Below are 27,802 nucleotides of genomic sequence, written 5' to 3'. Positions count from 1 at the left end.
TAAGTTTGTTTAGTTGTACATGGCTAGCGTGGCCTAGACGTTTTTGCCACAGCAAAGGATCCTTGTCCATCACACTTAAGAATACTAAGTTTTCATCAGAGATCCTTGAGTGTTCACTGTGTATACATGTTTATCTCGTTTCCCTGTTAACACAACCTTCTTTGTTTTGAGATTAATAACTTTAACATCAGTTGAAGAAAAAATTACCTCAGTCCCTTTGTCACATAGTTGAGATATACTTAGCTGGTTGTGTTTTAACCCTTCTACATGATATACTTTGTCTATTGACTGTTCGTTTGATCTTCCTATCTTTCTGATACCTTTGATTTGACCCTTTTTTCCACCACCAAAAGCAACCATTCCACCTCTGTATTTTTCAAGTAAGAGAAATTGTGATGTATCTCCAGTCATGTGTCTTGAACAAACATTGTCCATGTACCAATGTTGCTTGCTTTCTCTTACTTTTTTTCTCCATTTCTTATATGTCTGTGTAGGGTTCAGATTCTTCTATAGCCATCAAGGCAATGCCATCATCATCTTTTTATACATGTCTGAACCTGTTCCCCAAGCTGCATACATGGCTTGTTCATTCTCTTTGTTTTTTCTTTTGCTTGAGAGTTCCCTCTTCTCCTTTTTACCCCTTTCTTTTCTCCATTCTACTTCCCACATAGGACAATCCTTAATGATCAGTTTTACCACACTTGAAACACCCTCCACTTTGTGGTTTCTCTGTAGTCTTCTCTTTGGTGGGTGATGCCTTTTTACCAAAATTCATGCCCCTTTTTGAAGAGTTTCTTGAAGTTTCTGCTAATTAGTGCCAAATCTTCATCATCTATATCTAATTCATCACTTTCAGTTGCTTTGAGTCCAAGATTTTTTTCTTTGTTTCCCTCACTTCTTTTGTCAACATTCATCTCATATGTTTTGAGATTTCCTACTAATTCATCTAAAGTCATATTGGTTAAATCCTTGGCTTCTCTGATTGCAGTAACTTTTATTTTCCATGATCTAGGCAAAGTCCTAAGCACTTTGTCTACTTGTTCCTCAGTGGTGTATATTTTTCCCAAGGAGATTAATTCGTTTACTATAGTAGTGAATCTGGTGGTCATGTCTTGAAGTGGTTCTCCAGATTTCATCTTGAAGGCTTCGTATTCAGAGCATAACCTAGCAATTCTAAATTTTCAAACTTGAGTTGTACCTTCATGAGCATTCTGTAGAGTATCCCATATTTGTTTCGCGGAGGTGCAACTTGAGATCCGATTGAACTTATCAGGTCCTGTCCACATACAAGAATATATTTTGCCTTCGCATTTTTTCCCAACATCTTGTAGTCAGCTTCACCGTATTGCTCCTTAGGTTTTGGAACATTATTTCCTTCACTATCCTTAACAGTAGGGGTTAAAGGCCCATCGATGATTCTTACCCAAAGTTCATAATCTTCGGCTTGGATGAAATCCTCCATCTTTGTCTTCCACCATGAATAGTATTGACCATTGAATAATGGTGGTCTGTTGATGTGTTGACCTTGACCGTGTCCGAGAGGAGGTGCAGAACTCATGATGATCTTTATTTTGAGTTATTACTCTTGATTAAGATAACATGCTTTGATACCACTTGTTGAAATTATGACCTCCTTAATTCGGTGAAGGAACATGTACTTACTACTTGTTCTTTACTGTTTTCTAGTTGAAGTAAATAATTTTGTAGAATAACAATTAGTTCACAACTTTGTATTATTTATCTCAACTCCAAACACCACAATGATTACACACCTATGTAATCTAAGGAATTATAAAATCTAATTCCTAACTACCAAAGACCAAAACCCCCAGGTTCAAGTCTTCTACCGTCTTCCAAATTTCTCAAACATGTTAGACGTTCCTACACACACAACTCGATTGTAATGTAAAAACTCTTAACTACAATCGTACAACTTTTTTCCACAAACTCGCAGCACTCCCAAACAAATTACAAAACTCTTTCAAACTCTCTTTGCCAACGTTTTGATTGACTCTCTATGTAAGTGCGCAAACTTCCTTGAAGAAGTTATTGCCCTATTTATATATTTGGACTTGAATCCAAAAACCTATTTCAACTTGGACTCCTACTTGTGCTCTGCTTCCTCTTCTGCTTGGAACTTAGAAGCTCATGCGTAGTATTCCTGCTTCGTGTAGAACTCCTTCTTATTGCACAAACCTACTCGATTTCCAAATCCTTCTCCCAGTCTGATTAGATGAACTTGAAACATGTAAACACAAACTGTTCTATGCAACTTTGTCATTCTTCAAAATACTTAACTTATTTCCACTTAATAGTGTGGATGTAAATCATTTCATTAAGGGTAAAATATACATTTTATAGTTAAATTGTTACTTAATATAGAATTGTGTCATTTTTTTGAGACTGACTAAAAAGGAAAGTAAGTCACATAAATTGGGACAGAGTGAGTATTAGGTGTTTGGTATTCAGTCATTATCAATGGATCTAGGACGGGATATTCTTTACATCTTCACAAGGACCGAAACAAGGAAATCCCTTATATATCACCATCTCTATTTATATTGGTTGCGGAAGTTTTAACCAAATATCTAAACAACTTGCTCCCTCCGTTTTAAAAAAAATGACCTAGTTTGACTTGGAACGAAATGTAAGAAACAAGAGGACTTTTTAATCTTGTGGTTCTAAAATAAACTTATGTCAAATGTATCAAAATGCCCTTTAATGTTGTGGCTTCAAACATGTTACGTGGAAAGTTAAAGTTAAAGTGTTGCCAAAAAAAGAAAGGGGTCATTCTTTTTGAAACAGAGTAAAAAAAAAACTAGGTCATTCTTTTTTAAACAGATGAAGTATTTCTTATGAAAAGTTTATAATCCCGTTTACTATGTCTCAAAATGGACTACTAATTAATCGTTTGACTTATGTAGATGATATTGTGATCTTTTGTAGTGGAAGGACCAAAACTATCAAGATGGTGATGAAGCAAATTAGAAATTATGAGAAAAGCTCAAGACAACTGGTGAACAAAGATTAAAGTTCTTCTTGACAGCTCCTAAGGCATCAGCTAGCAGAATAAACAGAATGAAAAATAGTACTGGATATATGGACAAGGAATTTCCATTCACTTATTGTGGATGTCCAATCTACGCTGGAAAAAAGAAAAATGAATACTTTGATGACATGATAAGGTGGTAAACAAGTTGGGTGTATAAATTTGATCATCAAAATAATAAATTTAAATTAGTCGTTGAAACATAAAAGTCAAAAAAACAAAAATACGTGTGAGCTAGGAGGATCTAATATACCCCATATGGATGATATTTTTTTCAAAAAATTAATTAAAAAAATTAAATTAAAATTATTATTTTTTCTCTTTCGTTAGAGGAAAAGAGTATATGTGAGTCATTTGTATAACATTGGGGGTATATGTGAGTCACTTTCATAACGAGTGATATATCAGCTCTAAATGATAGAATTGAGATGTATATCAGACCCTTTTCCAAGAAAAAAAATAATATATATTATAAGAGGAATGGTTATGGCTTTTATTATATATTTTTTAAACATAATTCATCTTTTGTATGAGATTCACTCTCCCAGCATAAAAAAATATTTTGATAATATATGCTTATTTTATTTTTAACTATAAACAATTATTTTATTTAGTGTACATCACAAAATACAGATAAACATTGTGGTCCTATACTATCTTCTTTTTTAAAACAAATTGAAAATATAATACAAATAAATTGAAATAGTGGAAATATAATCGATGTGTAGTGGTTGGGCAAGATAAGTGATAAGTGACCGTTTATGAATTTCTAATACATTGAATTCTTTTAGTATAAATATAACCCAATGTTGTACCAATTTCTTCATCCTTTAATTAAAATAACTAAGTTTTGGAAAAGAAAAAAAAAATGATGGGTTCCAAGGCATTTTTGTTTCTTGGCATTTTTTTGGTTACTTTTGCAATAATAAGCTATGAGGTTGTAGCTAGGGAGTTGGCTGAGACCTGTAAGTTTATTGTTTTTCTTTTTTCCTTTTATTAATTATCTATTTGAAATATTGGATTACTTATCTAAGTATTTGACATTTATTCAATGTTATATGCTAATTTATAAATTTCACATTTAATATTTGTAGCAATGAAATCGGATGATGTACACGATGATGGATATAATGACATTGACGGATATCCCGGAGATAAATATGATGAATATAATAATGGATATAAATTTTCTGGTGGCGGATGTTATCCTCCACGTGGTGGATATAATTCCCCTTGTAGTGGATATAAATCCTCACATGACGATTATAACAATAGATATAAATCTCTTGGTGGTGAATATAACAATGGATATAAGCTTCCAAGTGGTGGAAATAAACCCCCACATAGTGAATACAACCCTCCAAGTGGCGAATACAACCACCCATATGACAAATATAAACCTCGGTGTGGCGAATATAATCCCCCACATGGCAAATATAAATCCCCTAGTGATGAGTATAAACCTCTATGTTATAAACCCCCTAGTGATGAATACAAACCTCCAGGTGCACATGACAAATATAAATCCCCTAGTGATGAATATAAACCTCCAGGTGACAAATGTAGCCCCCCACATGACAAATATAAACCTCCTAGAGATGAATACAAACCTCCAGGTGACAAATATAACCTTCCACATGACAAATATAAACCCCCTAGTGATGAATACAAATCTCTAGGTGACAAATATAACCCCTCACATGACAAATATAAATCTCCTAGTGATGAATACAAACCTCCAAATGACAAATATAAACCTTCTAGTGACAAATACAAACCTTCAGGTGACAAATATAACCCTCCACATGACAAATATAAACCTCCTAGTGACGAATACAAAGCTCTAGGTGACAAATATAACCCTCCACGTGACAAATATAAACCTCCTAATGACGAATACGAATCTCCAGGTGACAAATATAACCCTCCACATGACAAATATAAACCCCCTACTAACGAAGACAAATCTCCAGGTGGCAAACATTACCCCTCATATGACAAATATAAACCCCCTAGTGATGAATACAAACCTCCAGGTGACAAATATAAACATCCTAGTGACGAATACAAACCTCCAGGTGACAAATATAACCCTCCACATTATAATTATAAACCCCCTAGTGATGGATACAACTCTTCAAGTGAAGGCCATGAATAAGTGATCGATTAGCCAATTGCTTCACAACAAATCATCATGTAATATTATAAAACCGTTGTAAGTAGTGGCAAGATCTATAATAGTATTAGTCTTGCTACTCTAAACCTTGCTAAAAAAAATCGTATGAATAAAATGGCATTGAGTTTCATATGTATGGTTGATCATGTAATATTTTGTTGTATAATATAACACACTATATTGTGCTGGTATATTTACATTATGTACGTTTTTTAGAGTTAATATCTCAGATGGTCACTCAACTATGCACTATTCTCTCAAAAAGTCACTCAACTTTGAATGTTAACTCAAAAGTCACTCAATTATGAATTCTTTTCTCAGAAAGTCACTCAACTATGACTTATTTTCTCAGAAAGTCACTCAACTTTGAATTATAACTCAAAAGTCACTCAATTATGAGTGCTTTACTTACAAAGGCACTCAACTATGAGTATTTTACTTACAAAGTCATTTAAGCTATTTAATTAATGTTTAATTTAAACTTGTCGTTATAATTTTATTTTATTTTTTAAATCAATATTTTTTAAAAAATAATCATTTAAACCATTTAATGAACCGACCTACTAAAAATGTAATCCCAACGTGAGGTCTGTGGATGGTAGAAAATTGTTTGATGTTTCCTAAAAAAAATATTGTATTGGTGTATATACCACAAATTCAATAAATTTCAGTTGAAAATAAAATGAACAAAAAATGTATAAAGCTCGTTGTCGTATAATCTACACCAATCCAACAGTATAACTCTTGACTTCTACCTTCCAGGATATGTCACGACCCAAAAATGAATGTGATTGCACTCGTCTTATCCCACCAAGACAAGTCAGCCTCAAACTCAACCATTACGATAAATTGCAGAAGTAAAATAAAATTAGAAGTTTAATAGTAAATACTAATGCGGATAACAAGTCAACTTAACTAAATCCCCAAAAGTTGATCCAAAGAGCCTCTAATGTATTACGAGAGATTTGAAAGGAAAACACAAGTATCAAGTGATATTGTCTCTATAGCATAACAAAATCATAAATAAGAGTAAGAAGGTCTGCTATGATGACAAACAGATACCTCACAACTCTCCACTGGAAGCCTTAGACAAGAACAGAAGAAAGAGTATCACGAAGATTCGAGCTCGTAACATACAGAAATGTAGAAACAAGGGGTTAGTACCAAACCACACGATACTCATGAAGCAAACTTCTAAACACATCAGCAACACACAAGATCAAGTTCACCAATCACAAGTTCCAGAGAAAAATATTTGTAAGTTCACAAATAATAAAGATGTGCAATGTAATGAAATGCAATGTCAAGTGTAGTGATGCATGTCTGTCCTAACGGTACACACCCGTTATCTCTCAGTCCGGGATCTATGGGGGACATATTTGTTCATGCATTTGTCGCGGCGTGTGACACGTCCCTCAATAATAGAATCTATTGTGGCTTGCCAAACGTCTTCAATAATAGAATCCATCTTGGTGTGCGACACATGATACGTCCATCCAAATATAATATTTGTCGCGGCGCGCGACATGTCNTCCGGGATCTATGGGGGACATATTTGTTCATGCATTTGTCGCGGCGTGTGACACGTCCCTCAATAATAGAATCTATCGTGGCTTGCCAAACGTCCTCAATAATAGAATCCATCTTGGTGTGCGACATATGATACGTCCATCCAAATATAATATTTGTCGCGGCGCGCGACACGTCCCTCAAAATGTGTCACGCCCCGAGCCTACACCCTGGGCGGGACCGGCACCCGGAGACCATTTCTGGTCCCAAGCGAACCCTTGGCCTGGCTTTCTTAACTCAGCGGAACCTAACTCAACAGAAAACTCAATGCAAACGCAAGGTTACAAAACAACTTATCTTATAACATCTGGTCACAAAGGCAACTCGAATCTCAAAATAGGTTATTTACATATATACATAGATGAGAGACTCAAAACTAATTGACTGACTGTCTATGAAGCCTCTAAAGTACTGAGATGGATGTTGGGACAGACCCCACAACATCCTAATAAAACAAAACTTAAGAATGCAAAACAACCGAGTCCTCCGGAAAGCAAGGAGGCTCACCACTGACTCTGAAGTGCTCAGCTGGATCAACGACGTGCAGGGTGCTGATCCGAGGTACCTGTATCTGCATCGTCATAAGATGCAGGCCAACTGGCATCAGTATATTAAATGTACAAGTATGCGAGATGGAAAATTAAACCACAACTTAAGCTTGAAGAGAGTACAAGAGAACACTTACCTTGGCTCTGTTCGACTCATGAATAACTGAACTCAATATATAAAGCAATAAGACATATGTAGTATATAAAGCATGCAAAATAGCGTAAACAACTTAGCTCGTTAGTGATAAAACTATAACGACTCAACTTTATTTATATAAAAGTAATATAACTTTAGTGGGAGATTCTTTAACCGACAACCACCACTATGAGCCCTAGTGGTGGTACAACGTTTTACCTCACATTGCCCAAGGACCATCCTATACCTTGCCGTGATATAGGATCTTACTTTTGCTTAGTGGATCCACTAGCCTAATCTTACGTGATCATCTAAAAAGAATGATACGTCAAGTCCCATGTTGGCGCATGGTTCTTATGGAGAGTTGAGTTAATATGAACTCGTGTCCCCATTTCGGTGCTCAATACTACTCCCAAAAATACTTTGGCTCATAAGTGTCTTTAAACACATCTTTCTTTAATTGAGATAATTGCTCAAAACTTAGCCAAAAAGGCTCTTTTGGAAAACATGGTTCCCCTCTTACTCAAATGTAAAACATTTACAAACCTCTTTGGGAATACTTAGTTCCCTAGTAGCTTTTGAGAAAAGGACTCAACTTTATGCTCTTGACTTAACTTGAAACTCGAGACTCTTTACTTAACTTGGAACTCTATACTCTTGCTTGACTTGAACTTGAAACAAAGATAAAACGTTCAATAACAGCTCTTGAAAAGCTTTGAGGACTTGCTTCTTAACTTTGCTTGACTTGACTCTAACTTCCCTTAACTTCAATCCTAACTTGCCTTGAATTGAACTGTGGATTCAAGGTATATGATCACATGTTTATGGATGAGTTCGGGATGTCTAAATGTACCTTAAAGTGTTGGAAACAACCATAAAACATAGGTACAATACCAAGGAACATGCATGAGAAAGTACGTGTGTAAAGAATGGGGGAACTTGGCGTCCTTGGCGCTCTGCAAGGTGAGGAGAGCCAGCCCTTGAAGCTCAGAGGGGACCTGCTGGCACTCTGCTAGGCGCGGCGCCCCAAGGGAGAAATCTTAGAAGCTCTTTTGGGGCGCGCTGGCAGGCGCGACGCGCCACCCCTTTCCTAGAAACTTGACTTTTCTCCCTCTTTTTCCCAACTCTAAACTACCCTAACTTCAATGGACTCAACCCCAAACACTAAGGGTCATAAAATCCCTCAACATACAAGAGATTCAACTCAAACACACAACCAAATCATGTCCCACAACCAACAAGATCTTCAACAACATAATCAACAACATCAACAACACAACCCAACAACTTCAACAACATATCCAATCTTTTCTCAATAATGAAAATGAGTTTGGTGTGTGGGGGAAAGGATCACCCAACACTAAGAACTCACATACCCAGTGGGGATCACCCCCGACGATATCCACGACGGAAACTTGCTTGATCTCCTCTTCCTCCTCTTCTTCTCCACTTCACTCTCAAGCCCTAGCTTTCACTCTTTTAAAATGGGACCAAATGATCCAAAAATCAGTCTAACACAACAATATAAACCCAAAAGAAATGGCTAGGGGAAAGACCAAAATGCCCTTAAAATTTCCGGACGGATTCCCTGCCAACTGCCCAACGTTCAAAGGTCATAACTCGCTCATACGAACATGGAATCGAGCAAACTCGGCGGCGTTGGAAAGATCATTCCAAGGGCTTTCCAAACATAACTGGAAATACTCCTAGCTCATCCTGATCTAGGAGTTATGGCTGCTCAAAGTTGGACAAAACTCACTGATTTCCCACACTTAACCAAATTTCCAGATTTTTAATTCCTTCCAAAAATGACTATTTTCGATTTCCAGCTTCTCTATAGTTATTTCAACTTACCGGATGTTACAAAATGGTACTTCCTCTTTAAGTTCTTATCCTTCCTCAATTCATATAACACTTGTCACAACCATGTCTCAGAACCAATGCAAATGACATGTTCACAAATAATGAGGAGATGACCATTTTCATATCAATGCATAATTCACAACGACACAATCGTGATACAACATCAACAATGAATCAACAAACCTTTCATATCATTCCTAACACATCAAACATCAATATACAATCAAGTTGCCTTTTACCACCCCCTTTTCCACATTAGGATCATTCAATATGAACAAGTCAACACATCACCAAGTCTCATTACTCCCCAACACATACCACAAGGAAATACACGATTCTATACACTTAACAAGGGCTGAGAAGTTCACTTGCCTCAAATAATCGAACAATCACTTCGAGACTTGAGTCTTCCCCTTATGCTGGGCTTCCAAATCAATGCAATCTATTCAAATAAATAATCACAATAAGATTTTGAAACTAACAGCATCCATATTACTATGTGTCTAGCTTAGACCCAAATACTTACCCCAAATCTATAATCAAGTTCCTAAATCTTAAGTCTAGGGTTAAATCTCAATTCCTTCAAATATAACAAGTCTAATGGTATTCACAAAATACAATATGCCTAATATTTAATTACATATATCAATATATCAATACTTGAATTATATGTGATAATTATAAGAAGGAATGGACAAACACTAAAAACCCAAATTATGGACATAACATTTTAGTTTACGGGAAAACCAAAACTTTTCAGAACTCAAATTGATACAAGTTATATTCCTATAAATTATTCCTCAACAATTAATTATCCATGTATTGACCTATAATTACCGTCAAATCATTTGGTCATTATTAACCATAACTTGACCCATCCATAATACATTATGACCACACGTTGCAGAAAGCATAGATTTTGCCCTTTTCAATTCTTTCCAACACATCTATATATACTATATACAGGACCCCGTGCTAGTACGGTGCCCAATATATATATATATATATATATATATATATATATATATTATTTTTTTAAGAAAATTTATGTGATATTATGAAATTGGAGAAGCTATTGAAATTTTAATATGATTTTAAAAATATTTTAAATTGTTAGTTATTGTGATTTATAGTACTTTACATAATTTTGAAAATAATATTTATTATTCTCTTTGTTCCGATTTATGTGGCACATGTAGGATTTAAAAAATTAACCATTTTTTATATGTCTCTTAAATATATTAAGTTGTTAATTATTGTATTTATAGTACATTTTAACTTAAATTTTTTTAATAATATATATTACTTCCATGTCCCAATTATGTGGCATTAATTGATAGACTTTTTGGAGTCGAGCGATTTTTTTTGTTAATTATTGTATTCATCAGTTTCAAACAATATATGTTTATCATCTAATCCATTTTATGTGATTTATTATTCTCTTTGTTCCGATTTATGTGGCACATGTAGGATTTCAAAAATTAACCATTTTTTATATGTCTCTTAAATATATTAAGTTGTTAATTATTGTATTTTATAGTACATGTTAACTTAATTTTTTAATAATATATGTTACTTTCCATGTCCCAATTATGTGGCATTAATTGATAGACTTTTTGGAGTCGAGCGATTTTTTTTGTTAATTATTGTATTCGTCAGTTTCAAACAATATATGTTTATCATCTAATCCATTTTATGTTGTACCAATAGAATTTAGAGAGTCAATCAAACTTTTTATATAACTTTTAAATATTGAAGCTGTTAATTATCGTAATTTATAGTATTACCTATATTATTTTAAAATATATTTAAATATTATATGTTACTATTTTGATCCTAATTTATATGGTATTGATAGAATTTAAAGTGTCAAATAATTGTTAATTATTGTGATATATAGTACTTTTTATGTAGTTATATATATATATATAAAATTTATTTTTAAGTATACTAAATTGTTAATTATTTTAATATCCACTTTATTTTTATTTTTTAAATATGTAATCAACTAAAAAAGGTGAGACATGATAATTGAAATAAAGAAATACACAATAGTATTGGCCAGCCGAGATGATAAAGTTGGTGGGGCCCACTTAAATTAAATAGAGATGGATATANTTTATATGGTTATTTGCCTACTCTTGTTTAATTTCTACCCTCAGACCCATTACTTGTTGTTCCGGGTTATGGGTTGGCTTACCTGCTGGTGGGTTATAGTAGGTGCCATCATGACTCGATAAATCGGGTCGTGACACAATGACCAAATTGCACTTGAGCTTTTCTAAATAAGGCAAAAAACAGCCATGTTGAAAGTTTGAAAATTCTCCCTTCTATATAAAAGAATAGAAATATATATAAAGGAGAAACATAGAGGAGGTGATGTGGCACCTCTCTATTGCCTCCATTCCTTTTTTTTCTCTCCTTCTTTTGGCTTTTTTCTTCATTTTCTCAATAATTATTTTGTTTATTAATTTTAAAATTCAATCATATTTACTATTATAATCATGTCTAATAAGTTACAAAAAAACCTCCATCTATTTATCTTCTCTACTTAAATAACATGTCTCTTCAACTTCTTTCTAACTATTGTTATGGTTTACCCAATCTATAAATAACAATCATCTTTAGAGATGTTCAATGTTTATTTCCACTTTTTCATTCTTTCTTTTTCTTTCTATCTCTTTCATCTTTCATGTACTTAATAATGTCATGATATGGTCTTCACTTTGATAAAGATCATAGATATATTCTTCAAAGATCCATCATAGAGATGTTCACATTAGTTTGGTACAAGTTCATCAAAATGAAGAAAAAAGCTTAATTATCTTGGAAGATTCATTAAAAGAGATGGTTATATTAGTATAAAAGTTTGAATGATTTCCAAATATTTTGAAAATTCATTAATGTATTGTTTTGATTTCAATTAATATTATTCTATTCTTTTTTTTTATTTTATTTTGATATATCTACTAACATTGTTACTATGCGAATGAATGAAGATGAAAAGTATCACGTTTCTATTTGTGTTTTTGTGTGTATCTGTTTGTCAATTTCTAATTAATATTCTAATTTATTTTGTCATTGTTGCAGCGTATAATATTACCTATGGTACATTTCTCATAGTTATATTAGATATTGTTGCCCCTAAAAATATATTATATGGTCTATCATATTAGACATCATTCACAAAATAAATAAGTAAACCATCTTTTTGTATTTTTAAAACTTTTAACTAATAAATAAATTATTTAATGAAAAGAATGAAATAAAAATTCTCATTTATCTGTAGATATATAATATAATGTTATTTTTATAGTTATGCTATAATAAATGTGCATTTGTGATTAATATATATTTAACTTATAATTATTTAAAGAAAAAATTATCTATCTTATTTTTCACATTAAAGAAGGGGTTGTCTTTTGAATAGTTAACATCTATTAATTTTTTTTAGTGATGACTACAATGATAAAATTAGATTAATGTTATAAAACTATGTCACTCCTTTACATGTGTGTATCCGTTTGTCAATTTCTAATTAATATTCTAAATTTTTGTCATTGATGAAAGGTATAATATCACCTATGATATATTTCTCATAACTATTAGATATTATTGCTCCTAAAAATATATGATGTGGTCTATCATACTAGAAATCAATCACAAAATAAATATATAAATATATAAACCATCTTTTTAGTATTTTTGAAGCTTTTAACTAATAAATAAATTATTTAATGAAAAGAATGAAGAAAGAATTCTCATTTATGTGTACATATATAATGAAAAATTATTTTATAGTTATGCTATAATAAATGTGCATTTGTGATTAATATGTATTTAACTTGTAATTATTTAAAGGAAAATTATCTATCTTAATTTTTCACATTAAAAAAGGAGTTATTTTTTGAATAGTTATTATCATATATTAATTTTTTTAGTGATGACTACAATAATAATTAGATTAATGTTATAAAACTCTTCCACTCCTCTACATGTGTTAGGGGCAAACATTGATCCAACTCTTCGTATACCTTTCATATTTTGTCATTCTATGATAATTTTTATATAATCGAGTAGATAAGTACACATCAAATTACTAACGACATCATGGCTTCTTATAAATATACATTTTATTATATACTATGTGTTTCAATTCTTTTATTTTCTCTTGCAAAGTATAATCTCCGATGTAATGTTATATAATCAACTTAATTTTTTTTCTTAAGATACTTTTTATGTTTTTCTTCTTTTTATCGGCAATGTTAAGCGGAAATTAAAGTTTGAAACATCTTTCTAGCAATTTTCTGAATAGACAACATCACGACCGTGACTTGATTTGTATTTTTTATACACTTATCGAAAAATAGTCAATTAACAACATTAATTATTTTAAAAATATATTCAATTCCACGCGAAGCGATAATAAGCACACTAGTATGATAATATAATAAGATCATCTACCCATAAACTCAGCCATCATTTAAACATATACAAGAATCTGAGAATTGTTTTCTTAAATTCATACCTTCACTGTGAGTTGTTTCATTTGGTCATTGATGCCACCAGTTTCTTTAAAAAAAAATTTCCAAAGTTATGATCGATCTAAGAATATTAAACCCTACTAATTTTTTTTAATATATGAGCCAAATGGTATATGGTATTAATTAAATCATAAACTTGATTAACCACTAATTAAATAAAATAATTATTTAATGAATATCTATCAATTAAATAACTGTAGTCATTGAATAGTTTAAAATTTCCAAACCAACTTCACCGACTGATTGAAAATGACTTGGGGCAACTATAAGGAGGGGTAAAATGGTAATTTTACAAATTCAAAAATGACCTTTCGTGTCATTACATGATATAACAACTCAACAATGTCATACAACTCAAACAATTCCAGATTAGTTGAAGAGTCCAATCCAAAGCTCCACCAAAAGAAAATCTTTCTTCAATATACAATTACTCTTTTTTTTGTATAGTAAATTAGTTGAAGACTTAAAATATTTTTCTTTGACTCAACTCTCTCTTTCACTATTGACTACACTAACCTCAAAATAAACACAATATAATACTTCTCATTTTTTCCCCACACTTTCTCATATACTCAATATAATGCAAGACCATCACTATTTCCATCTGATCATTCCTCTCCAAGGCTAGAGCAAGTCTGGTTTCAGCAGTGTTCAAACTAGCTTCTTGCTCTATTTAAAAACTATTAGCCTCCCCCTTTCTTATGCTATATTTCTCATTCATTATGCTCAATTGTTCCTTGAGTTCTAGATTTTCAGTCTCTAGAACTGTCAATTGTTCCTCGATAATAGACATGTGAAAAGTCAATGCTATTTTTTCTTCACTAAACTTGTCTAGGATGTTGTTCATAGAGTCCTTCTCAGTTGTTAACTCTATAACAAAGTCAATCAGAACATCAACTAGATTTCTCAACCTTCTAACAGAATAAGCATTCAAGTTTTGTTTAAGGTCAATGAGAGCTACCTTTTCTTCATCTTCCTCGTTATCAGATTTAGCCATGAATGTGAACATGCCATCAAACATATTCTCATCGTCTTTAATAGCTAGCATGGATGCATCTGCGGGACATTCTGATTTTTCTGACTCACTTGATGAATCCCCCCAAACAGCAAAAACTTTCTTCACAACATCGTCAGCTACAGATTTTCTTGCTTACTTCTCGGGTACCAGGTCCCTTCTTCTATCTCTTTCACCTACAAGTCTTTGATACTCTTTGGTTTCAGCCTTGAGCATTAGACAGTCTCTCATGAATTGTCCAGCCTTTCCATACTTATGACATAAGTCACTTGCATTTACAGCTCGGAGAGGGTTCCCTCATTTTCGAAAACCTCCATGCTTTCTCATGATATTTTGGAATCTCTTGGTGATATAAGCCATAACCTCCTCTTCACTAGAGATTTCACCTGATGAGATCTTAAGAGCTAGAGACTTATCTTTCTTTACATCCTTCTTTGAAGTGTCTTGGTTTCTATTCATTTCATGAGTCTGAAGGTTACCAATCAGATCATCCATCGTCAGCACCTTCAGGTCCTTTGCTTCAGTAATAGCATCCATTTTTCTTGCCATGACTTGGGAAGGATTCGAAGAATCTTCCTGACCTGTTTGCTGGGATGGATAGGTTCTCCTAAACATCGTAGCTCGTTGGTTATGGAAGAGAATCTTGTACGCATGTCATGAATAGTTTCTCCCTCATTTATTATGAAGTTATCATATTGGGTGGTTAGCATGTCCACCTTTGATTCTTTCACCTGCTCCGTGCCATCATAAGTTGTTTTGAGACAATCCCAAATTTCTTTAGCCGACTCACATGCCGAAATGCGATTGTATTCTTCAGCACCTATACCACACACTAGCAACTTCTTAGCTTTATAACTTTTCTTGATCTTCTTTTGTCCGCCTCGTTGTACTGTTGACGAGTCTTAGGAACGACTTTTATATTTTCGCTATCCTTCACTTCTGTTGTTGGCATGAAGGGTCCACCTAGCACACTGTCCCATAGCTCGCTGTCTTCATTCAGTAAAAAGTCGTGCATCCTTGTTTTCCACCAGATATAGAATTGACCATTAAAACGAGGTGGTCTTGTTGATGATTGTCCTTCTTCTAGATTCAGTGGAGCAACCATATTTCTACATGAATCTCTCTCTTGATGTTAACTAGCTAAAGAGCATTTGCTCTGATACAAATTGGTAAAATATGTGCATCCACTATCAATCAACGGAGCAAGTCCCTTGACTCAGCAAGAACAGTGATGAAGAGTAAACAATGAACAGAAGATAACACAAGCAGTTTACGTGGAAACCTCCTTGCTCAAGGGAGTAAAACGACGACCTGTCATACAGGATGTTCAACTGTTTTCACTAATCTCTTCAAGAAAAAGTGAAACACAGATATAGCTCAAAACGAGATTAACTTTTAATCTCAAAGCAAGTAATAACCCTATTACTTATTGAGCCTAAGCAGATACCATACTGCCTACTAAGCTGTCAACCCTAGACAACTTAGACTTCAACTAAGCAAATACAACACTACCCACTAAATAAGCTAACTCCTAGATGATTTAGAATTTGACTAAGCAGATACAACACTGCCCACTAAATCAGTTGACTCTAACTGATTTAGACTTTTACAAACAAAACAAAAGATCTGAATCCTCTATAGATTAGGAACAGAATTACAATATATGCACTGAAGTATAACTCCTTAGACAACTATGACACCTGCACCTTGATCAGGTCCTTGTTGCACTTTTGGAGATTACTTCATGAAATGGGTCTTTGCTTGTGTTCTTGAGAATTTTCAAGATGCAAAAAAACTAAGGTTGTGTCTATTGAACATAACCTTTATGAATAATAGACACAACCTTCGAGGCCATACCATTGGTTGAGGTTTCTTCCACAGTTGGAGACTGTGCACCAACCAATTGTTTTAATTTTTACAGCCTGGCACTTGTGTGTACTTTGACACAAGGATCAGGTCCCTTTACAAGGTGTCACGACCCAAACCGTTGTGACTGGCACCCACACTAAAAATNCCTTCGACGCCATACCATTGGTTGAGGTTTCTTCCATAGTTGGAGACTATGCACCAACCAATTGTACTAATTTTTACAGCCTGGCACTTGTGTGTACTTTGACACAAGGATCAGGTCCCTTTACAAGGTGTCACGACCCAAACCGTTGTGACTGGCACCCACACTAAAAATCCGGTGGGAGAACCACTACTACAACCTAAATTAAGCAATCAATCTAAAATCTAAGGCATATAAGTCAAATACTAAGGAAAGAAAATAGAGTTTCCATAAACTCTAACAAAAGTTCAACAATAACTAACAAATGCGAAAGAATTAGCCTAGAACCTGAAAGTCAATGCACCAAAACTCTACTAACGACAAGTCTAAGAATAAGGGGTACAACCCCTAAACTAAACAACACCTTAAACAAAAGTCTGAGTTCGAAAAGAGTGAACTTAAACAAGGAAGATCCATGGCAGCCTGAAAGAACTGGCTCACCTTTGAATCCAGTCACACTCATAGTCACCTAGTTGAGGTCTATCAATAGCCACCTGAAGATGCCCTGTACTCAACAAAGAAAGGGAAAGTCCAATATTAGTACACAACCACCGTGTACTGGTAAGATCACGCGGCTATCCCACTAAGTATAATATACATTAGTCAATACGACAATATAATCACATGCACATATCAAATATATACAATATCATCAACATATACAAACAATGAACAACTTCATGATTCTAACATATCACAGTTATATCAATTTAGAGCAACATACCGTTTTTCAATATCAATCATCATTAGATATGAAAGAACTCATCACAAGTAGATACACAACACAATTCAATGTTTCTCTCACGGAACCTAATTCAATGGTCCTCTCATGGAACCCAAACCCAAACAGGTAGCATGCCGAAATGTGGCAATCCGATCCCATATTTATGCCGAAACATGACAATTCGATCAAAGTTAGTTATACTGGAATGTCGCAATCGATTCCATATTTATGCCGAAACGTGGCAATCGATCCAGTTAGTTATGCCGGACTGTGGCAGTCGATCCGATATTTATGTCAAAACGTGCCAACCGATCCCAGTTAGTGCGTTGGATCGTGACACCCGCCCATTTTACAAACCACAATCACAATATATATTCTCACAATCATACAACAAGAGGTGATTCATGGAATACAATTATTCAATTATCCTCAATTACAACAAGTCTGATCAATAATGCAACATTCGCATACATACATGTATCATAATGAAGCAAGAAAAAACATACATCACACAATCATAGAATCATAACCATCACCCACCTCAAATCCAAGCTTGAATCCCCTAAGGCACTGGAATCTTCCCTTTTCGGATTCTTCCTGCTTGTTCGTGGTCTTTAGCCTCAAGAATGGTGAAAAACGCTCAAGAACTCGTCTAAGGTCGTCTCCTTAGCTCTAGAAATCGAAAAGTGCCAATTAAGGTCGTTTAGGGGTTTATTAACGACTTTAAGTCGCGTCTGGCCCACCACGGTGGACCCATCCCGCTACAGCGTCGCCGCTCTGGCGGCTCCAATCCCGCTCTGGTGGCCTACACGGAGACAAAATGTTACGTGTTCACGCTAAGATCATTTTTGGGAGTTCTATTCGCCCAAATTCAATTTCGTAAAGTCGTACGGGTTCCTTAACGTCTTAGCTATCTACTCATGTGGTCCAAATCATAATTAGATCTCTCATTAATTACCAGATTTCCCTACACATTAATGACTTTGATTTCATCCAAATCTGGACTAGGTTGGGAAATTCCAAGTTACTACAAAAAAATTTTTTGTCCCCAATTCTTTCTTTATTGGCTTTTTCCTAACGACGGAATCAGGTCGTTACAATAGATACCAATTTACCCATCACTCGTCCCTGAGTGATTAACTAGGAGAAGACTAGTTAAAGTAAGGATAGAATAGTATCTGAATCGTTGAATTATTGGGGATACTTGTCTCGCATGCCGTTCTTACTAAATCTCATTACCCCATAAGGGTTTCACATCTCTAACCTCAAACCAACCAATTGAATACCTACACATCCTCCCTTACAATGCCTCAATGAAGTCATCTCAACCCTCGAGTGATAAATCACTACACTATTTTAGGCCTATGGCCAACCCGGTAAAGTGTAGCCTAAACTAGCAAAAAGTGTGGCCTTTGATAAAAGGCTACACTTTTGGACTTTAAGCAACATTTTTTGGGGGGTGGCCTAAAGAAGCGTAACCTTTGACATTAGGCAACACTTTTTAAATGTCGCCATCACAGCTGCACTTATAAAGCGTAGCCAAAGAGGTATAAGGGCATGCTTTGTAGTGATGCATTAGCGGCACCTTTTTTTTATTATTATACTACACTTAAAAGCGTTGCTTTTGCTTTGTTATTGGTCACACTTAAAAAAGTGTTTCCTTTTATATCTCATCTAGAGCAACACTTATAAAGTGTAACTTTTGTTATGTACAAGATAACATTGGACGTCCTACAACAACACTTTTGAAGTGTGGCAATGTTGTGTAGAATTTTGTAGCCACAATTTTTTATTTTTAAGAATAATAATTTTTATTTGCATATATTCAATAATCACATAATTAAATATACAAATGACCTAAAGCACAAAATTAACTAATAATTAAATCGAAGCTATATATTTCAAATAAACTTCGAGAAACATATCTTGTACAACTAATACTTAGAAAGTGATTGCTCAAAGATCTCTACTATCAATAAATTCCACCAAACCAAATTCATTCAAACATATATGAAAATAATACAAAAACTCTCCATCGTTCACTACAATAGATCGAGTTTACTTTTGGCCACAATTTAAATTCAATTATCGGCATTTTCCTGCACATTCAAAATAAAATTATAATTTAGTGAAATAAATCATGTATTTAATATGCTTAAATTCACAGTAAGCCAAACCAATTCATAACAATAAAGATGTCGAAGTGCATAATTGGAGAATATTCACTGTAAGCCAACCAATTCAAAAGTGGACTCCTACTTTTAGGCCTGAGGAGGAAACACCTATAGTCCCTATTTGGATTTCTCTACCGGAGCTACCTTTGTATTGCTATTACAAGGACATCTTGTCAGCCCTATTGAGTCCTATTGGCAAAGTTTTGTACTTGGACACTGCTTCTATCCAAAAAACTAGAGGAAGTGTTGCTAGGGTCAAAGTCTAAATTGATCTTACCAAAGAGAGACCTCCTTATGTGTGGATGGGGTTGAATGAAGAAGATCTCAAAATAGGAAGCTGGAAAACTATTGAATATGAGCATACTCCGGATTACTGCATGTATTGAGCTTTGTTTGGATTCAAACCTTTTTTCTTTAGTATTACTGATTGATTCATTTTTCTCGCTTTGTTTTAATCTCTTGATTTCTTTCCTTGTAGTAAGTAAACCTACAAAATAATAAGGTTCTTTAAGTGAAAGAAGTAGCAGCAATATAATATTGATATAAGGTTGACAGATGACTATAGGCAACATTGCTTGGAATTCTATTGATGAAGTAAAAAGAGGTTAAAACACATTGATACCAGAACTTTACTACATATACTGATTTATAGCAACTGTTTAGCATAGTCATTAGTACTCCTGGATCCATTCTGATGACTCCTAGTAGATGGTGGTACATTAGTGTTCAAGCCATATGTGAAGGTTCCTTGAGCTTGCATTTCAGTACCTACATGTGTTTGCACATCTATCACATCATATGCAGCCCAGATGCCTCACTATAAGGTTTTTTCTTAGACTTGAAGTATTTTTCTGCAGAACTCACACACAAACTCTTTCCAGAATTTCCAACTCTTTAGAAGTTACCGAAAAGCTCAACTCTTTCCAGAATTTTCAACACTGTATTATAGTAGATTGCAACATCTATATAAGAGTAATTGATAATAGCAGATTGCAGCAGCTTAGTTTCCAGAATTTCCAACACTGTATAATATTGCAGCAGCTGAGTTTCCAGAATTTCCAAAATTTCAAATATTGTATAATAGCAGATTGCAGCAACTGAGTTTCCAGAATTTCCAAAATTTCAAATATTGTATAATAGCAGATTGCAGCAACTGAGTTTCCAGAATTTCCAAAACTTCCAACACTGTATATAAACTGATTTTATAACATGTATAGACACAATATCCTAGCAGGGAAGATGGAGCCACAACTAAACTGATTCTATAAATTCAAACAAAATCAGGACCTAGACAAACTATTTTTGATGAAATTGAACATTAGAACTTGAAGCCTCATAGCATCAGATAGCATTTGAGAACAATCAGACGGAAATATACAATGACTAAGTTAAAAGATGCTAAAAAGAGAACTGGGCCACACTTGGAGAGAAATGTAAACAACCAGATTTTATAACCCCATTTCAAGAACCCAGAACACATAGCAGGCACAGTTAAAATTGCGACTGAATGAACTACAGACCATCTTGAATAAAAGGAGACTCGGTTAACTTTAAGAAAATAGATCAAATCATATCAACTAAGAAACTGATACAAACTAGCAGCTCACTATTTCAGTCACAACAACGCATAACACTCTTGGTCTGAAACAAACAAGGAAAAATTAAAGGTAAATAGTTGTACCTCTCTCGGAGCGACGAACTCGGGACAACGACAAAACCAGGAGCTACTTCAAACTGCAGAGCTTACTGTTCTGCCTCTAATGCCTACTGCTTGATAATAAAAGGAAACAAATAAGTATATAAAAATAACAAATAGCCAAATAAAACAATATTCAGCTAGAAGTAGTGATTCCTCAATAAAATAATAATCAAATAAGAAGCCAACATAAATTACTTAACCAAACAACAATTGGGCGCATGAAAAAAACCAACAGAATACTTAAACATTGTAGCGATCTAATCTTCAATTCCACATATTAGATATCTTAATGTGTTTGTACGAAAAGAAAATTAAATTACAAAAACAGTAAGTGAGCACTATATGGTCATCACAAAAATAATGAAACTCATGGTGCGTCACCTTCAAACTCTTCTTCAAACTCATCTTCAAACTCATCTTCATACTCATTTTCAGACTCATTTTCTAACTCGTCTTCAAACTCATCTGCAAACTCATCTTCAAATTCTTCTTCATACTCGACTTCAAGTTGTTGAGTAACAAATTCCTCCGAAGGCACATCAATAATTGTTTCTGGTACATCAGTCCTTGTTAAGAGTACTTCACCATAATCTTTTGGTATAGATGGTCCCATCAAATGTTTAGATGGCTCGTTTTCATAACTTTGTGGGAGATTATATTCAACTTCATCACCCATGTTAAACAAGTCTCTCGGAACAGTCTTCCTAACATAATGTTTATCTTGATCATATGGATCTTGCACATAGCAGCATTGGTGTACTTGAGATCCAAGCACAAAAGGCTCTTCCAGAGAGCATCTCTTGTTAAAATAGACATAAGTAAGACCATAAGCTTCATTTTCAACCTCATACCAATTGCACTTAAATAAAACAACCTTAACATGACCATAATAGTCTAATTCAACAATATCAACTATTCTGCCATAATAAGTCAAATCTGCAGCAATCGGATTTTTATCCTTTGAGCTTGCAAAGCTTGTAGTTGAGGCAACTAGTGTAACACCACTATTTTGTGTTTTAAGCCTTGCATCACACTGCTTAACATGGAATCTATATCCATTGATGAGATACCCAAAATATCTTTTTGCAACGGAATTTGGTCCTCTAGACAATTGTTTTATCAAATTAGGCACATCCTCTTGCAAAGCACAAGTTTCAAACCATTGAGAGAAGTTTTAACAATAATTCTTGGCCTTGTTCCATTTAGATCTTTGTGGATGATTATTAACCTCTTGCTCATGCTCTCTACACAACATGTACTTTTTTTTGTTAAAATAATAAATAAAATAAGTTAAATATTAATTATACAAAAAGAATACTATATTCAAATTAAGGTACTTAATATATTCTTGAACCTCGTCACAATTTCGCAATAAGTATGCATGTGCCTGACTTAGTGACATGTTATCTAAAATGAATGGATCGGTTTTCTTTGATATTAAAGGAACTCCTTTGTTTGGAAACAAACTCATAGTTTTTGCATCACTTGGGTCACATTCATCATTATTTCGGGCTCTTCTGTTAAATATGGTATGCACAGCCCCATGCAGATATTTAGAGAATAAATTCATACAATCTATTCCCACTTGTGTCTCTGCTATGCAACCTTCCGGATAGTGTCTATTGCGGATGTATGATTTGAATGTACCCATTTCTCTTTCAGTGGAACACATTCATCGATTTTGAACTGGACCTCCTAATCTCACTTCATTCGCCAAATGGATAGGAAAATGAATCATTATATCAAAAAATGAAGGAGGAAAAATTTGCTCCAACTGATTTATTGTTTCTATGATCTCTACTTCTAAGCAATCCAGTTCCTCCAATGTGATTATTTTTTGACACAAACGACGGAAGAAGGAACTAAGACGAATCAAAGGAATAGCCACATGATCAGGAAGAATGCTTTTAATTGGTATTGGAAGCAAGTAATGTAACATGAAATGAGCATCATGGGTTTTATAATTAGACACTTTTCTTTCATTCAAGTGCACACACCTAGTTATTTTGGAGGCACTACCATCAGCTAGCTTGGCTGTCTTTAAAACTCCACAAAAAATTGATTTCTCTCCATTTGTCATTGAGAAGCACGCCTTTGAAAACTCTGTTCTCTTACTATCTTCTGTATCTTTTGGATGAAGGTTCTTCCTGATTCCCATATCTTTCAAATCATACCGGGCTTTTGTATGATCATTTGTTTTGCCAGAAATATCCAAAAGAGTTCCAAGTATGCTATTAACTATGTACTTCTCTATGTGCATTACATCAAGGTTGTGGCGTAACAAATTGTGCTGCCAATAAGGTAATTCAAAAAAATTGACCTTTTTTTCCATGGGCCTTCATTTGATATCTTTCTCTTCTTTCCAAACACATTTTCAAAATCATGTAAGTTATTAAGCACATTAGTTCCCTTAACGAAAGGTGTAGGAGGCCTGAATTCAGTTTTTCCGTTGAAAGATCTTTTGTTAGATCTCCATGGATGATCCATGGGTAGAAAAACACGATGATCCATATAACACATTTTCCGACTATGTTTAAGACAGCGAGAATTGCCATAGTTACAACAAGGGCAAGCAAACTTTCCTTTTGTACTCCAACCAGATAACATAGCATATGCATGAAAGTCATTGATTGTCCATATAAGAGCTACCCGCATTTAAAAAGTTTGATTTCTTGAAGCATCATATGTTTCAACCACATAATCCCATAACAATTTTAACTCATCTATCAATGGTTGTAAGTAAATATCAATATCATTTCTAGGTGATCGCAGCCCAGGTATAAGTAAAGGAAGTATAGAATATTCAGATTTCATGCACATCCAAGGTGGCAGATTATACACCATCAACATAACTAGCCATATGCTATGTGATATACTCATGGTTCGAAATGGATTGAATCCATCACTTGACAAGCCAAGTCTCACATTGCGACAATCTAGTGCGAAATCTGAATGCAACTTATCAAAATCTTTCCATGCTAGACCATCAGCGGGATGCCTTAACTTTCCATCTTTAGAACACTCCTAGTCATGCCACCTCAAAGAATCTACCGTCTTTGAGCACATAAATAGCCTTTTGAGTCTAGGAATTAATGGAAAGTGTCTCAAAGTCTTTGCTGAAACTCGATGTTATTTTTTTAAAGGCTCAAGCTCACTATCAACTTCAGAAAATTTAATATATCGTGAAGCTCCACAAGTATGACAAAATTCATCATCCTTATGATCATTCCTGAACAACATGCAATCATTGGGACATGCATCAATTTTCACATAATCAAGATCAAGATTCTTAACCATAGACTTGGTTTTATTGTTAGACGGAGGAATGTTCAACTCGGGCATCGCCTCTTTTAATAACTCTAAAAGAGAAGTGAATGATTCATTGCTCCATCCATGTATACACTTCAACAAATATAAACGAAGTGTGAATGATAATATAGAGAATCCTGTACAACCAGGATATAATTCTTGGCTTGCCTCTTCAACTAAGTTATGGAATTTCTTGGCATCTTCATTTGGACCATCATAAACTCCTTCCGCCTGTGCAACATCTCTAAATTGATCATTCAACAACCCATCAATATCATCACACGAGTAATCCATATCATCATCAACATTCAACTTGATATCCCATTCCTCGTGATTGATCCATCTAGTATAGCCTTTAACAAATCCATAGCATATTAGATGATCATACACTACATTCCTTCGAGTCCAACGAATATTACAACATTTTGCACATGGACACTAAATTTCCTCTCCTTGAGGATCGCCATAAGAGTAAGCAAAATCTAGAAATGATTCAACACCATTAATATACTCTTTGCTATACCTTACTAAATTCATCCAATCCTTGGATGGGATATTTGAATTCCTAGAAGGAGATATCAATATTTAATCTTTCGGTAACAATCACTAAATCATTAAATACTTCACAAATAAGTTTTAAAAGTCAAGAGAAAGTTATCAGAATCATGTGTTATGAGATGATAAAAGTTTCTTACCTAGTCATGGCACTTGTGTTATGCCAAATCAAACCTTGAATCCTCCACAAATGTTTTTGAATGTTGATGATACTACCAAGGAAAAATAAGTAAAATTAATAGGATAGACATAATTAAGAAAGAAAGTAAATAAATAGAATTCAAATGATTAAAAGTTAAAGTTTTGTGAGTGAATTTAGAGCTTTAGAGCTTTTAGAGTTTTTTAAAACTAAGTCCAAAATTTTAAAATCTCATTCTTGTGCACACCCAATCAAAGAAGTATCAAACATCTAATATCATGTTTAAACATTCAAGCAAACATTCCTATGATCCTATAATAGATAGTCGATCAACAGCTTATGAAAGTCGCTTTGTATTAGTAATACAATATTTTTTGAAATTTTGTTGTCTTAGTAATACAATAGTTTCCAAATTTCACACTGTATTAGTGACACAACGGTTTTTAAAATTTTCTCTATATCATTGATACAACAACAGATACAAAGCGAATTGTTGTATTAGTGATACAAAACGAACTTCAGAAACTCTTGTATCACTAATACATAGAGAATTCAGAACTGTTGTATCAGTGATACATGGAGAAAGGTATTTTTTATCCTTCCCTTTTGTGGTGAATGTTCTGTGAGTTTTTCAACTTCTCCACATTTTGATTTAACTAGTTTTGTAAAGCCCTTGGTGGGTAAGCATATGAGAAATGGAGAACACATGGTAGGTTTTGATTGCTGATTGGGAAAAAATGAAGGAAGAAGTGCTAAAAGGCTGGTCTGTTTTTGTTGGCTATTGAAGTGCAGAAACACAGTGACAACCATATGTCTAGTGAGCACAGAACAAGTTGTGCTATCCCATGTTCCTTACTAGTGGGATGTACCTTTTATTATAGTTGTTCAGTGTAGTCTTTTTGTTGTTCATTAAAGGCAAGAAGGCTTCATCTTTCAATCTACTGGTTTTGTGGTGTTTTTGGTTAAGTTTTACATTTGATTTATGAAGGATTTCTTAGCGTGTTTTTCTTTTATGTACATCATATATGTTCTATAATGCCCTTCTAGTTCTCTTACACATTCAATAACACTTATATTTCTGAAGCTTAAAAGATGAGGATATATCTTCTTATGTTTTAACCCATGTGGCCGAGTAAGCAAATCAAAACACCAAAACAGAAAAGTATTTTGAATCTAATTCAACACCAAAGACTATATCATGAGAAACTCAAGTTCATATAAGTAGACCATCAGTCAAAGTACTTTATGAAATTCTGCAAGTATTTCATCATGTGTTTCTTGAGCATTGATTTTTCATTACACCAGGTAGTACCCCTAGTATTCAGAAAGAACATGGTTAGCACCATCAGTAAANACCAAAGACTATATCATGAGAAACTCAAGTTCATATAAGTAGACCATCAGTCAAAGTACTTTATGAAATTCTGCAAGTATTTCATCATGTGTTTCTTGAGCATTGATTTTTCATTACAGGTAGTACCCCTAGTGTTCAGAAAGAACATGGTTAGCACCATCAGTAAAGTCAACATGCTTCTGGAGCAATGATTCCTTATCAGTCCTAGTTTATCAAGGACAAAGTCCACTAAATACCACATCAATGGGAACCAAGTATTGCCACATCCATAGAACAAGAAGTCAACAAAGGTGACTTGAAAAAATCAATAGTGAGACATGAATTTCAGATATTGCATGGTTATCCATTTGAAAACAGCTTTTTACACAAACTTGACCAAATTTATTGGGCTTCAAATGTAGTTACTAGTGAATTTTACAAGTTTAGATAAGAACAAAACCTGAATTTTTTCTTGAGTCATGTAAAGCAGTCTAGACCAAGGCATTTAGACCTGCACTTTTTTTAGTCATGTAAAACTGTATAGACCAAGGCATTCCATCCAGCTACATGATCCTTCTTTTCAATGTTTATAGAATATCAATTCACAACAATGCATTGCGCAATTACTATCTGGATAACTGATGATATGGTGGCCGTCACTATGCCATTGACTTGATAAAGGAAATGGATATCATATCCAACATCTATCGTGAGAGAGCAAAAACTTTCACATAATTTAGATTTGAGAATCCATGTTCAACCTTCAAACCATAAAACAGATATCCAAATATGTACTAGGTTATATCGAGTAATTCCTATACTTTTTTTGGTGTACACCTTAGATATTGGAACAAAGCATCTAAGTATGAGCAAACTTCACTTTTCTAAATCGATTACATGAAGTGAAGAATCAAACTTC

General features: G+C 34.0%; 1 protein-coding gene across 1 annotated transcript in view; it reads left to right on the top strand.

Moving 5' to 3' along the window:
• The first annotated feature begins 3,911 nt into the window (after positions 1–3,911).
• LOC125859611 (glycine-rich protein DC9.1-like) overlaps positions 3,912–27,802 on the top strand; it is a 74,583-nt gene continuing 50,692 nt past the window's right edge. The window contains exons 1-2 of the mRNA XM_049539394.1: positions 3,912–4,014; positions 4,144–4,554. Coding sequence (XP_049395351.1) covers positions 3,918–4,014; positions 4,144–4,554 — 508 coding nt within the window. The 5' untranslated portion in view covers positions 3,912–3,917. The remainder of the gene's footprint in view (positions 4,015–4,143; positions 4,555–27,802) is intronic.

This window comes from Solanum stenotomum, chromosome 3 (assembly GCF_019186545.1).
Source record: "Solanum stenotomum isolate F172 chromosome 3, ASM1918654v1, whole genome shotgun sequence".
Classification (NCBI taxonomy): Eukaryota; Viridiplantae; Streptophyta; class Magnoliopsida; order Solanales; family Solanaceae; genus Solanum; species Solanum stenotomum.
Note: the sequence above shows the minus strand (reverse complement) of the source record. Positions and strands in the feature narration are given on the sequence as shown.